The sequence below is a fragment of the Condylostylus longicornis genome, unplaced genomic scaffold (genome assembly GCF_029603195.1).
Source record: "Condylostylus longicornis isolate FDR11 unplaced genomic scaffold, ASM2960319v2 ptg000106l, whole genome shotgun sequence".
In the NCBI taxonomy this organism is placed as follows: domain Eukaryota; kingdom Metazoa; phylum Arthropoda; class Insecta; order Diptera; family Dolichopodidae; genus Condylostylus; species Condylostylus longicornis.
Window position 1 is genome coordinate 701,644 of NW_026578074.1, and position 14,512 is coordinate 716,155.

At 20.3% G+C, this 14,512-nt stretch overlaps 1 protein-coding gene across 2 annotated transcripts in view; it reads right to left on the reverse strand.

Moving 5' to 3' along the window:
• Window positions 1-2,001: 2,001 nt before the first annotated feature.
• LOC129614178 (lissencephaly-1 homolog) overlaps window positions 2,002-14,512 on the reverse strand; it is a 63,418-nt gene continuing 50,907 nt past the window's right edge. For both annotated transcript variants that reach the window (XM_055528599.1, XM_055528600.1), the window contains exons 2-9: window positions 8,323-8,475; window positions 7,928-8,228; window positions 7,091-7,247; window positions 6,842-7,019; window positions 6,640-6,775; window positions 6,381-6,536; window positions 6,100-6,295; window positions 2,002-5,861 (exon numbers count right to left, since the gene is read on the reverse strand). In XM_055528599.1, coding sequence (XP_055384574.1) covers window positions 5,788-5,861; window positions 6,100-6,295; window positions 6,381-6,536; window positions 6,640-6,775; window positions 6,842-7,019; window positions 7,091-7,247; window positions 7,928-8,228; window positions 8,323-8,360 — 1,236 coding nt within the window. In that variant the 5' untranslated portion in view covers window positions 8,361-8,475 and the 3' untranslated portion in view covers window positions 2,002-5,787. The remainder of the gene's footprint in view (window positions 5,862-6,099; window positions 6,296-6,380; window positions 6,537-6,639; window positions 6,776-6,841; window positions 7,020-7,090; window positions 7,248-7,927; window positions 8,229-8,322; window positions 8,476-14,512) is intronic.

Here is a 14,512-nt window from a genome sequence, read left to right on the forward strand (position 1 = left end):
TTATTTTATCGTTTTTTTTCTGTTTTTTGTTTTTACTTATGTATGTGTTTGTCTTCTTTTTTTATTCAAATAAATATTAAAATACAAATTTAAAATAAAAAAAATCCTTATTTTCTGGGTTTTTTTTTAATTATTAAAGTTTATAATTATTATATAATAATCTGAATATTAAAAAAAAAATTTATGAAATCATAATATTAAAAATTAAAAAAAAATTATAAATCAAAATTCTAATTAATCCTATAAAAAATTAGAAATTAACATTATATTTAAATTAATTAAATATTATAATAAATTGAAAATTATAATACAAATATAATAATAAATTTTTTTTTTTAATTTTATTCTTTATTACTATTATTATTATAATAATAAATTATTAAATAAATGAACGCAATTAATAGTTATGTCACATTAGGGCGTGTACAATTTTACATTATAGAAGTCATCAGTTTTTGTTTTGTTTTGTCATAATTTTTTAGTACGAATACAATAGAAAATTAATTTTATTTTAAATTTAATTAATTTCATTCATAAAAATAATTTCCTAAGCTCTTGTCTTAACAAAATGTAAAAGAACTTATGATTTTTTTTTGACAGATGATTAAAAGAATTATGACGTACTCTATTGTAATTCGTACACACACTTAAAATTTAAGTTATGATTTTGATCAATTAAGCAAATATTATAAAAAACAAAAAAATTTACTTAATACAAAAGCAGTGTATTAACATTTAATAAAAGTGATGAAACAACATATTTTAGTTTATATATTATATAAGTTTTTATATTTTTTTTTTAAATTTAATTTAAAATGTTTTTTTACATTTTAAATATACAAAATACAATAATTTTTTTTTAAGTGATCTCCAAAGAATTTATTCTCGATTTAATTTAAGATTTAAGATCTGTTTTTTCTTTTATTAGAGAAACAGATTTCTTAATATCCTAAATATATTTTTAATATTCGAATAAATTTCTTTTGTAATGAGATCAATAATGATGGTAAATTTTTCAATTACAAATCACAAAAGTTACATAATTCTATATATGCAATTTCTAGCAAATGCTTCTATAATATTATTATTGATCGTTATTTTTATACACAATTTATCGAAAATTCGTGTTGTGTACCAAATATTCAAAATTTGGCACATTATTAGAATATTTCCATATTTTGATTTTAAAAAAAAAGTTGTGAACATATATAAGAAATAACTTACATACACCCGTTGCTTAACTTTATTAATATTATAATAATAAAATTAATGAAAAAAGAAATACATTTTATCAAAAAATTTATAAATTAAAAATTTGTAATAATGTACAGATTAAGAAAGAAAAAAAATATATGTAATTAAAATAAAAAAACCAAAATTTACAATAATATTTTTCTTTTTACAAAAATTTAAAACAAAAAATAAAAACCCTCTTAAAAAATACTTTCAAAATAATTATTAAAAATCTGTTTAATTAGGAAAAAAAATTGAAAAATTAATGTATTTAATAATAATAAAAGAATGAATTTATTTTTTAAATTACCATCGGAAAAACTTATCAAAAATAGTAGTTTTTTAAAAAAACAAATTACTTTCCTGAATTTTTTTTTTCTAAGTATTTTTATAAAGCCACAATAGTTTTTTTTAAATATACATTTAATAATAATTTTAAATATTTTAAATTTCTGTTTTTTTTTTATACTTTTATATTTTTTTTTCTTGTATTTATAGCTTTATTTTAGTTATATAAAATATATTTATTAAAATGAAATATAAATTTGTTTTTTAACTTTTTAAACAGATTATTTTCAAGATCTCAATTTTATAGTTCATTACATGATCCCTATAACGTTTTTAATATTATTATTTATAAAATGTAATTTTAATGTTACATTTTCTAACGTGAATAATTTTCTTGTAACGTCATTTGATTTAACACATTAAAAGAAAGTTAAATTTCTATAAATATATGTATCTAATTTTCTACTTTCTACTTTTTTTTTGGTATTATAATTAATTATATAATTGGAAAAGTAAATTTTAAAAATATTCACATATTGAATATTTGATATTGTTATCAATAATAAAAAAATATTTGATGAATACTAAATTAATTTTATGATTAGAATTATTTTGTTTTTATGATTTATCTGAAATTGAAAAATATCATTGTTTTTCTAGTTTTACTTTTCGCAGACAATTTTTATTATTGACTAATATATTCGTTTAAGATTATTAACAGTGAAATTGACTTTATTAATTTAAATTTAATTTACACAATTAAATGATAATTTTAATTTGTATAAATTTTAATTTTGATGTTTTTTTTTGTTTTTATTAATTTTAATTAATTAAGTAAAGTTTTACATTGCGAATTATATTTTGTAATACTGTTTTGTTTCTGAATATAAAACTACAATATTATGGCTTTATATTAAATTTTCTAATACTGATACATACATTATTTAATTTTATGACTCTTTATTGAAATTTAAATTTTAATTACATTTGTTACAATATGTTGAAATTTGTTTTTCTCATTTAGATTTTATTTTCAAAAGTTTTGACTTGGATCAATCTATTATATTTGAACAAACAAAAAAAAAGAGATCTTGAATGTCTTATATAAGTTAAAAAATAAAATTAAAATATTAATCAGTTTTGAAAAAAATTAAAATTTTTATTTCAGAAATTTCTTCTTTTTCTAATAATTTAATTTTGAATATTTAAGCTATGTATATATTAAATATATTAAATTTATTAATATTTATTTTATTAAGGTTATATTTATGGATGTTCTATTATAAAAGCGATGGTTATTTTTAATTGATATAATTTATAAGTTCTATTATTTTTTTGAAATTATTATTTTTTTTTTTAAGTGTTATAATATATATGTATGTTTTTGTTTTCCATAATGTGTATGTAAATGTTATTTAGCTTATAAAAGAAACTAATTACCCATTTTCTTTTAGACGCATCACTTGAGGTGATTTGGTATAAATATTCAAAACTTTTGGAATTATATCCCACCGTCCCAAGTAATGTGTTTAACGGAATATGGGTATATGTTTTCTCTCTTTATTTATTTAATGTAAGGGTTGAGTTAGGATTCCAAAGCACTTTAAAAAAAAAAAAAAATTTTAGAAAGAAATATCAATCGTTTGACGGATGCGTAAAATGGATTAATTTTTTTTTTACGTTTTCAATTAAAATTTCTTAAAATTAATTGTCACATTATTAGTTTTTACATTGCACTTAATAAAATTATAGGAGTTTTTTATATTATGTTTTTTATATTTTTACAAAAATATTATGAAAATATTTTATATGTAATTATTTTTCTAAATAATATAATTATAATATACTCATCGAAAATCCCTGATAAATACGTTTTTATTTTATATAATTTTTATCGGTAAAACTTTTCAAATTTTATATTGAATAATTGATGCAATTTTATGTAAATAATGTAAATATGAATAATTTATTAAACTCCTCCTAATTTTAAGTTCAACTTGACTTTTTTCATCCCCAAGTTCTATTTCGATGAATTTAAAATTAAAAAAAAATTGTTTAAAATTTTTTTTTAGCCAATTAAAGCTTTAAAATGGAATTACGAGAATAAATATTTTTCATTATTCTTATAATAGTTAATCTTTTTTTCAATAACCAAAAAATATTTTAATATATATATATATATATTATTTACAATACAGTGTGTTTTAAATAAGGCGAAATTTAATAAAATGAGTAAAAGGAATAAAATATTCCTTCTTTCATGCTAAGTAAAGGAATAAGTTATTTCTTTCTTTATATACAAAATATTTTTTTTTTCCTTTGAATTCAACATTGAAAATTATAATGCAAATTTGTTTTGAATTATAGTACATTTTGAATACATCAAAATTATTAAAAAAATTTTTAAATAATTTTTTTTTTTAAATTGAAGTCCATAATACAGATTTAATATAGATAAATATTTTAATGTTTTTTATTTTGTTTATTCTTAGAAATTCAGGATATTTTAGTTTAAAATTTGAAAGTGACCATATAAAATTTATATACTGGAAATTTTGGGTGAAAATTTTTAATTTTTCATAATTTTTATTTATTGATAATACATAAATTGTAAAATGTATATACATTAAAAGTTTGTTGCAGATTAAAATTTTTATTTGCAAGTTAAATGGATAAAACGAATTTAATACAAATTTCTTAATGTCTCTTTTGTAAGTTCTCGATTATTTTTTTAAAGTAATATTTTAAAATGTATTCATCATCTATTAATTTAATTATTTAGGGTTGACGTTATAAAATGTACATATGTTTATAAGTATTCTAATTTTTTATAAGAAAAATATTTGAAAAAATTTGACTAACCATTAGAAAAAAATAAAAAAAAAAGTTTTAATTTTATATTAACAGTTTATAAGTTTATTTGAACAAGTGACTCAGAATACTCATAATTTACAAAATAATTTATGTAAAAATTCTTTTAGTATACAATTTTTTGTATTTAATAAAAAAACATTTTATTATTTTTTTCTGCAAGAAATTACAATACGAAAATTAAAACACAAAAATATTTCAATGCTGACCATTTTTCAGTCAACCCCTTTTATTATTTTTTTGTTTTTCTTTCATATCATTTGAATATTGTTAATTTTACTATGTGTTAAATTTTTTTGATTTTTTTAAGGGTTTTTTATTGTATTATATTTTAATAATTTAATATCTCTTTTTTTTTTAATTTAATTTATTATGTGTTTTTACATTTGTCATAAAATTATATATTAAATTTTCCATGAAAAATATTTTTTGTTTAAATGTATTTTATAAAACAAAATATTTATTCGATAGAAAATTAAATTTAAATAATTCCGGATTATATTTTAATTTCCAAGTTAATGTTTTATAAACAAAAGAAATTCAACATCAATGGTTTATTTTATGGCATATTAAATATATTTTTTAATATGTAGTAAGTATTGCAGCATTTTAAATTATTAAGAAACGGAATGGTAAGTTGATGAGATATTCATAAATATATAATTTTAACGAAAAAAAAAACTACTGAATACAAACTACATATATTTAGAAAAGTAAAATTATTCTAATTCCAACAAAATGAAGTTAAAATTTATTTAAAAAAATTTAGATTTAAAAATTTGATGCACTCATAATATGCCAGAAAAAATAACACAAAAATTTCTTTGAATATTTTTACAATTTAAATCAATTTATAGTTAAATTAAATCGTAAAGAAACAAAATTGAAAAAAAAAACTGAATTTTTACTTTTTAAAATGATTTACAATTTTTTCACGAATTTAACATATATAATATTTTTTTCCTTTTTTTTTTGAAAAATAATTTAGGTGGCAAGGCATATATTTATTTAATTAATATTAAATTATTTTCTAAGTTTTTCTTATTTTTACTTTGTAATTAAAAATAAAAACAAAAAAATGAAAAAAACTACACTGAAACTGTTTTCTACTTGAGTACAATTTTTCCATTTTTTTTTTGCTTTTAAATTAAAAATAATTTTTAAAAATAATTTCAGATTCAATTTTTTTTTAAATTTTATGTTTTTTTTTCTCTTTGAAACTGTTTTTCATTAAATATAAATAAATAAAACAAAAAAAAATATATATATATATAAAAAAATAGGTATGGTTTTTTTTTTGTTGTTTCTGTTTATTTAATTTTACTTAGAAATTATGTTCCTTTTTTGTTTAAATTTTCTTTAAAATCTATCTTGAATATAGAAACAAAGAGATGTTCAACGACACTCCCATACTTTAACGGTTTGATCTACACTGCCAGATATTACATACGGATGTGTTTTGTGAAAATCTAAAAAAAATAAAATACAATTAGTAATATTCGCTGCTTATTGAAATCAATAAATTGCATGTTTTTTTAACAAATTATGTTTTTTTAAAGAATATTTCGTTAAAAATTTTATTATACTTCTAAAATCTATGGCTAATAAAATTAAATTTATAAGAAAAAAGATTTTCTATGAGCTCGAATAGCCTAACCCGACTATATATTAAGAATATTTTTGAATATTTTAAATTAAGGTTCTTACCAACTGATGTACAAAAATGTTGATGAGCATACAATGTCTTCATGCATCGTTTATTACGTAAATCCCATACACGAATTGTCTTATCATCACTAGCTGAAATCATATATTTTCCACTTGGATGGAATGATATTCCCCTTACCCAATTATCATGTCCTGTTAATGTAAACAGACACACACCAACACTAACATCCCAAATCTAAAAATGATAAAAATTATATATATATATATATACATATAAATTATATAAATTCAAATTCATATAAAATGTTTTTAAAACTTACTCGAATTGTCTTATCTCTTGAACCTGACGCAAGGAAAGGTCCTTGATGATGTCCTTTCTTATTATCAGCTCCAGCTGCTTCATTAATCGCTGATGATGCATGCTCTGGGGCCCAGGCAATACATTCAACTGTATGATCATGGTCTCTCAATTCAACCTACAATATAAAATACTTTATCAATAAATGCATTTACATATAATTCAAAGGTAAATACTTAGAGTACATTTAGTTTTATCTAATTCATTATTTAAAAACGTACCTTACAGTCTTTTGAATTTGTAAACCACACTCGAATTGAGTGATCATTTGAGCATGAGGCAAACAAACCACCATCAATATTAACCCTTACCATTCTAACCCATTCTCTATGGCCTGTGTAAGTTTTCACGCAATAACTAAAAAGAAAAATAAAAGGATTTTTATAAAAATTGAATTTCTAATATTAAATTTTTTTTTTTTACCCTGTAGCAACTTCCCACATTTTAATAGTTTTATCACGTGATGCTGATAATACAAAATCACCTGCTGGTACAAATGCGACTGACGAAACATTATGATCATGTCCATGCATCGTTTTAACACATTCATAGCTTTGTTGAAAATCCCATAATTTTATTGAAAGATCAGCACTGCAGGATGCTATAATATTTTTAAAATTTCATTTTATTTCGAATATGCATTTACATTTTTTTTTTGTTTGATTATTTTACCTAATAATTTTCCTTGAGCGTCAAAAGCGATATCTTGTACTGAATCAGTATGCCCTTTAAGACTTCTTTCGTATTCACCTGTTTCAAAATCCCATATTTTTATGGTAGCATCTTCTGATGCGGATACCATTAGACTAAAAATAGGATGAAATAGTACCTAAAAGGAAGAGAGCAAACAAAAAATTCATCAATATTGCTTAAGTTGTGTTATAATGAATCAATATTATAAACATATATAAAAATTTAAAATATTAATATGATTAATACATGTTGTAGGTACATGTAGTAATTCAATTGTGCAAATTTTGGGAGAAACTTTCAAATAAGTAATTGAATTGAAATAGATAATAAAAAAATTTAGATTATATAATAGGACAAACGTTTTTTCAAAATCAAGAATTTTTAAATTCAATCTTAATATTTAAGGCTATCAGAACATTAATTAAATCACCAGACAATGTTATTTTTTACAACTTTTTGTTGAAAGCAAATTTTTTTTTTGTTTTGTTGAATTTGCTGCGATTGAAAGATTTTTAAACTTTGTGACTATTTGCAATTCAAAACTTGCTGTAAAAAATTACTTTGAATGTAGTTTGATTATTTTCAAATTGTTTTTATGATTATCAGCAATTAGAGCTTTGGAAACATCAAAGTGAAGAATAATATATTGATAATACTCGTATAATCATATTTTTATAAAATCTTTCATAATTTATTATAAAATTATTTAATGACTGGCTAAAGTTCAGTAACGAATGGAATATAAAATTCAAAAATTTTAAATATCAGTTGATTTTACAAAAAAACCCGTAGTTAAATTTTTTTTTATTTATTTACCCTTGTTATAGTTGCTCGATGCCCTGTTACAGAATATTTTTCTGGTGGTCTTGGTATCCATTCACCAGGACTTCGTTTTGCTTTTGTTGGTGCCCCTTCGATTGCTTCTTTTTCAATTTCCTGTAATTTTGCCTCTAATTCCATCACCTTTTTTTGTAAGCGTATTACAGATGTCCATTTTTTTTCTAATAAGCCTCCATATTTCTTTTCAGTTTCAACATTAATATCAGCTTCTTTACGAAATGCTTCTAATGCATCTGAATAGCCATTAGTGCCCAAATAATCGGCAATCGCTTGGTTACTAAAATAAAAACAATAAAAAAAAAATTAATAAAATATAAAATTTTTATTTACTTATTCATTCTAATATAAAAAAAAAAAATATTTGTACTTACAGTTCCTCGCGCTGCCGTTGCGACAACACCATTTTCATACTGTTTCTTAATATCCGAGGTTTAAGATATTTTTTAAGGTATTTTTGCGGAAGTGAACTTTTACTTTTAAAAAATACAATTAGTTATTTCTTACAACACCAAAAAGAATCTGATCTGTAAATAAAAAAATAAAAAGAACAAATTATTTAGTATTATTAAGATTTTAAAATATATGAAAATATGTGTAGATGTACACATATATGTACGATTATACATATATATTTGCTTTTGAATAAAAAAAGTAATAAGGTTAAGGTTACGCACTTCAGATTTTGTATTTTTTTTTAAATAGCATTATGAGTAAAAAACGAATTATGAGTAATAAAATAAACTAAAAAAGTTTAAAGAAATAGACGTGAAGGTCTAAATTGCTCGTAATTATGTTGAAAAAAAAAACAAAAATAACAATTAAGCTTTTCTTCTTAATTCAGTTCAGTTACAGTGGAAACTGGAAGAGAAGGCAATAACTAACCTTACTAAATTCTATTAAATTAAAAATTAAATAAAAAAAAAGAAAAAATGAAAAACAACCTAAACTAAGATTAAAGTTCAATGACAGTTTTTGTTTTGGCGAACGCGTTTTTTTTACATAAAAATTTTTGTAAATTTTTTTTTGTCTTCAAGATTTGAAATTAATTTAACAGAAAAAAAAAATAACCAACATTAAAAACAATATTTCTATTGTATTCTCTTTAAAATGTGGTGCATTGTTATTTCTTATATTACAGAATTTTCTAAGATTTATTTATTTAATTTTTAATTAATTTTAAAGGTGTTATATTTCATTATTGTTGTTAATTATTATTGTGTTTAAAAGAATGAATTTTTAAAATAAAATAATCAAATTTTGTGGAGATTCATAAAAATTGCAAGACCTTAAGATTTTCTTTTTTGAATTTTTAATAATTATGGAAATATTCTCATTTCGTTCAAAGTCAATATTCTCGAATTATTATATAATATGTAATATAATCGTGAGTAATTGAAAATAATAATAAAAAGAAAAATAAATAATTAAATATGTTCAAAATTCAATTGTTGTTAAAAAGTAAATTTTTGTCTTCATCCACATCATTAAATTAATTATTTCAATTTTTTTTCCTAATGGTTCGAGATATTCATCTATAAGAGAATAATGTATTATGAATTGATTTTCTATTTTATGCTTCTTTAATCACATTGTAAAATATATGTAGGTTATGACATTGTATTAAGTACTTTACATAATTTAAATAATAATTTGATTCTGAATACCTAACAATTTTATAATTAATATAATCTATCAAATTAAATTTTATATTGTTAACTATGACTTTAGACTTAATATAATTGGTCAATTATTTGAAATATGTAATTAACCAAAAGTTAAATTTATAGCCATTTCGAATTTTAACTTTATTATTTTGTAATTTTTGTTTTTAATTTATTTGAAAACTTTTGTTAATTTGCTAAACCGTATTGCCTCGACGTCGTCTCTGCAGAAAACTTTTAAGTACGATAAATTACTATTAAGATTAAACAAATAATTTTTATATTTTGTAAATGGTTATAATCCATTAAATTGGTTAATAAATGAAACTAAAGTGCGTTTGTTGTAACAGTGACTTCTGAGTTAATTAAATAGAGATAAACATTAAAAACATTTCACTTTTGTGCAAAAACCCCATTCCTCTAAATTAAAAATTGTTGGTTATAATAAAATATAAAATAATGCTATGGCGAGACAAACATAATTTTAATTCCAACATTTTAAAACTCGTTTTTTTTTAAATGTACAAATTTTGAGTTATGTCATAGTTTTTCAATAAACAAACTATATATGAAGCTTATATATTATTTTATTTTAAAGGGCATATTATGTTAAAACTATTAATTTTATTTATAACTTTTTAATTATTATTTCATTTTAATAATTTTATCAGTCAATATTTCAAGATCCCCTACTTAGTATATAAAAATAAAAATTTTAATAAATAGATCATCTTTCAATTTCATTAATTATTTCCATTAACGGATATTTGATACAGAGCCTACAAAGACATAGAGAGGTTGAAATTAACAAAACCCAATTTATTAAAACTTAAAAGATTACCATATTTTAAAATACATAATTATTTAAAAAGAAAAATAGAGAAATAAGTGGAATTTATGTAGACTTTTTTTCGAAAAAAAAAAGAAAAAAAACAATTTTGACAAGAAAATGTGATTAATTTTGATAGCATCGGACATCGATTAAATGATTTTTCTTTTTTTTTTTTCTCTATTAAAATTTAAATTTTAAATCTCACCTGTGTGATTGATTAACTGTAATTATGCATATATATATATATATATATATATATTTTTTTTTTTTTTTAAATAAATTTTTGTAAATTTTTTTTTTATATTGTAAAGACAGAAAAAAAATACTAATGAATATTATTTTTATAGCTATTTGAATGAATGAATGAATGAATGAATGAACGAAAATGAATGAATTTGTAAATTTTATTGACTGGCAAGTAAATAAATGAATGTCATAAAGAAAGTTTTGAATTTTTTTTTAATAAATTAACAAAAAAATTATAAAATCTTATTTTTTCTTTTGTAAAAAATTTAAATGTGCGGGATATAAAAGAAAAATACCTTTGTAATTATTTTATATAAAAAAAAAAAAGGTTTTCAAATATAAAAATTAAAAGAAAATAGACCAAGGCTTATTATTATAAATTTCAACTAAATTAAAAAGTTTAATAAACAATTTTGTGCGTATACCTTTTAAAATAGTGAAAATATAAATAATTTCACTTAGAAAATTTCCAATTTTCTTAATTTTAAAGGTATAGCAAAATTATTCAATTTCCAATTATTAATGAGTTTCTATTATGTATCTACTATTTTGTTAATATTAAATTAATTTATATTTAGGTCAATAAGTTTTGTATATTTAAAAAAATTATGAATAATTATGTTTAAAAAACAAGAAATTGTATTCAAATTAATATTAAAAAAAACTGAATAATAGATTTTTAGATTTTGATGAACGACTTATAACGCATAGTTCAAGTAACTAAAAAGTACCACTAGATGGCACATTGTAGGCATTTTAATCGATGACATTTTATACATGTTTTAAAAAATACATTTTTTCTGTACGGCTGCAACTAATTTTAAAGAGATTTTAAAATTTCCTCAAATTTAATTTATTATACAAAAACTGTTATACTGCAATTATGTATGCATATCATTTTAATTGCGTATTCACTTATATTTCGAGATCACAATTTATTGTTTGCCATAAAATTTTTAAAATATTTGATGGCTTGACTACTATACGAGCAATTAAGATTCTTTCTTATATGTACATACATATATATATATACATATATGTAGCTATAATAGTCAATTTTATTTGAAATCCTATTATTTTGTACTTTTATTAATAGTCAATTACGTATATTCTGTGCAGATATTAAATTTATTAAATAAAGCCGATTATAAATACAATGGAAGAGAATGGAATAAAAATGATAAAAGCAAATTAAATTTTATCTAAATTTTATAATTACGTTTTACGGGTATTTTTTTTTTTAACACTTCATTGATTTTTTTCGAAATATTATGCATTTATAGGTACAAAGTATATGATTTGAAAAACTCTTACACTTACATGTTATACAATACATAAATTTTTGATAATATCTTACAATAAAGTGTTCTACTTGAGTAGTTCAAAGAGAGTATTTTTTAAAATGCTTTTAACAAAAATAATAAATTACTTAATTTTTTAAAATTTTCAAAAATCAAAGAAACAATAAACAAATTTTGTTTCACTATGCGTACAAGTTAAGTTTTCAATACATAAAGGTACAATTTACAAAATATGTACATATGTCATACGTTGATTAAAGTATTGATACAAAAATGATCTTACACGGAAAGAAAAAGAAAATTGAGAAAAAACACTTTAATTATGATTTTATTTAAAATAAGCAATAAATTAAGGGTATCTAACATCAAATAAAAGTAAGTGGGGCTCAAGCGCATATTTTCAGTTTTTGTATATATGTACATATGTACAAACCGACCGCATTGCATAAAAAATAAGGGAGATAATGTGATGACACCAATATTTTCGCATGTCGAGTTTTTGTTAGAAACACAATTCTCCATGGTAGGAAAGCGTAAAAAAGCTGCTTTAAGGAAGATATCAGTCTGTCAACCAATTTATTGAAAATTTAATATTTAAAATTAGGGCTTTAAAACAATTAAGTTACAAATTTTTTAAGAATATGGCGACGGATTTCGAGCTAGGGGTCGAATTTACATTGCCCACTACACCTTGCCGGTGATCGGTTATGTACTGATTTGTTTTATAATTCAGATTTGTTTTACAATAATACACATAGCCAAGCCATACTATAATTTATATACTAATAAAATTGTTTTTATAGGTAGTAAATTTTATAGTAAAAAAAAACTTTGAAAATTCATTCAAGAATAACTAATATTGGAAATGGTGACAAGAAAAAAATTAATAATTTTGTGTTCAAAATCTCATGTAAAAAAATGTTAATTTTTTCACTCTTTTTTTTAATATAACATATTGTAAATACATACTTATATGTATGTATGAAAAACATAAAAAAAATAAACACTGAAAGAAAAAAAAACTATAAACAGAAAAATAATATAAGCAAATAAGCAAATATCAAAGTCACGGTCATTTAACTGTTCGCGGTTTTTGATATTAAAGATAAAAAAAAAATACCAAAAGAAGGAAAAAAAAATATTGCACAATTTATGAATAAGTAAACGGATAGTTAACTATGTAATAAAATAGTAGAGAGAGTGAGATAAGCTGTGATATGTTTTTTAAATTCTCTTTATAGCAGAGCAATACGTAGATCAATGTGATGTGCCAATGAATTTGAAAAATGAACGTGAAAATAAAATCCAAACTAGGCTATTATGAAAGTTTGTTTTCTATTTTTTTTTTTTCTGTGTATTTTGTATTTGTTTTTTATATACATATGCATGTTTGTATCAATATTTATATTTAATGTTCTCGAAAAATGTTCATAACTAAATCATATAAAATATTTGCAAATCATAATGAGAGATGAGATGTAATCATTTTAAAATATTGAATTACATATGAGAAATTATGTAATAAAATGAAATTAATGAGTTTTAAACGTAGATTAATTAACGTATAAATGATAATTATTAAAAAATAAAAATAAAAGTAAATGGTTTACTTTTAAAAAGTGAATTTTTTTGAATTCATTTAATATTTGATTTCATCATAAGTAATGTAATCATTTTGTAAGGATTTATAAAAAATATGTAGTTTATAAAAATTCCGCAATCGCTTTTTACACAATGAAAGAAAACAATTTGATGTTTATTAACTAAATTTTTACTAATAACAATTATTTGGTAGTTATTATTTCGACACATAAGTTGGTATTGTAAAAGGCTTTCGGTATTATTTAGTTCTGTTAAAATGTTAGCGTTAAATCAATTAAACTGTTATACGTTAATACATACTGTTATACGTTATAGAAACATTAACTTTTTAACCTATAAAAAATAAATCTATACCACATTTTCAATATAAAATATTGAGTAAAGATGAATTTTAAGGTAAAGATGAAATATTTTCAATTATTTTAAGGTTAATCACTATAAAAACAACATAATATTCAGCATTATACCACGATTTGTACAAGGTTTACATATATATTTTTTACTGCAGAATACCAAGTTGTATTTTTTGAATGAAAATATTGAATTCTTTTGAAAAATCATTTGATTCAATTCGACAAGTTATCAAATTCGCCATACATTACAAGTGCATAAGTTTTAAATTATAAGTGTTATACAACACAAAATGGTTTATATAACAATGTAAAATTTAAAAAATACCGCAATAAAACTCTTATACAAACTTGTATAACACATTTATGAAAATTGGTAATGTTAGTATTAGAAACAAAAATGGCTCCTATATAGGTAATATAAAATAAAAAATAGAAACTTTCTTTTCCGTAATAACAAATTAACTAAAAAATACATCAAATTCAAGGTTTGTTAATGTCATTTTTATAAAAAAATTTTTATTATAAATAACCCTAACCTTTTAAATTTTAACTTGAGTCTAAAATGA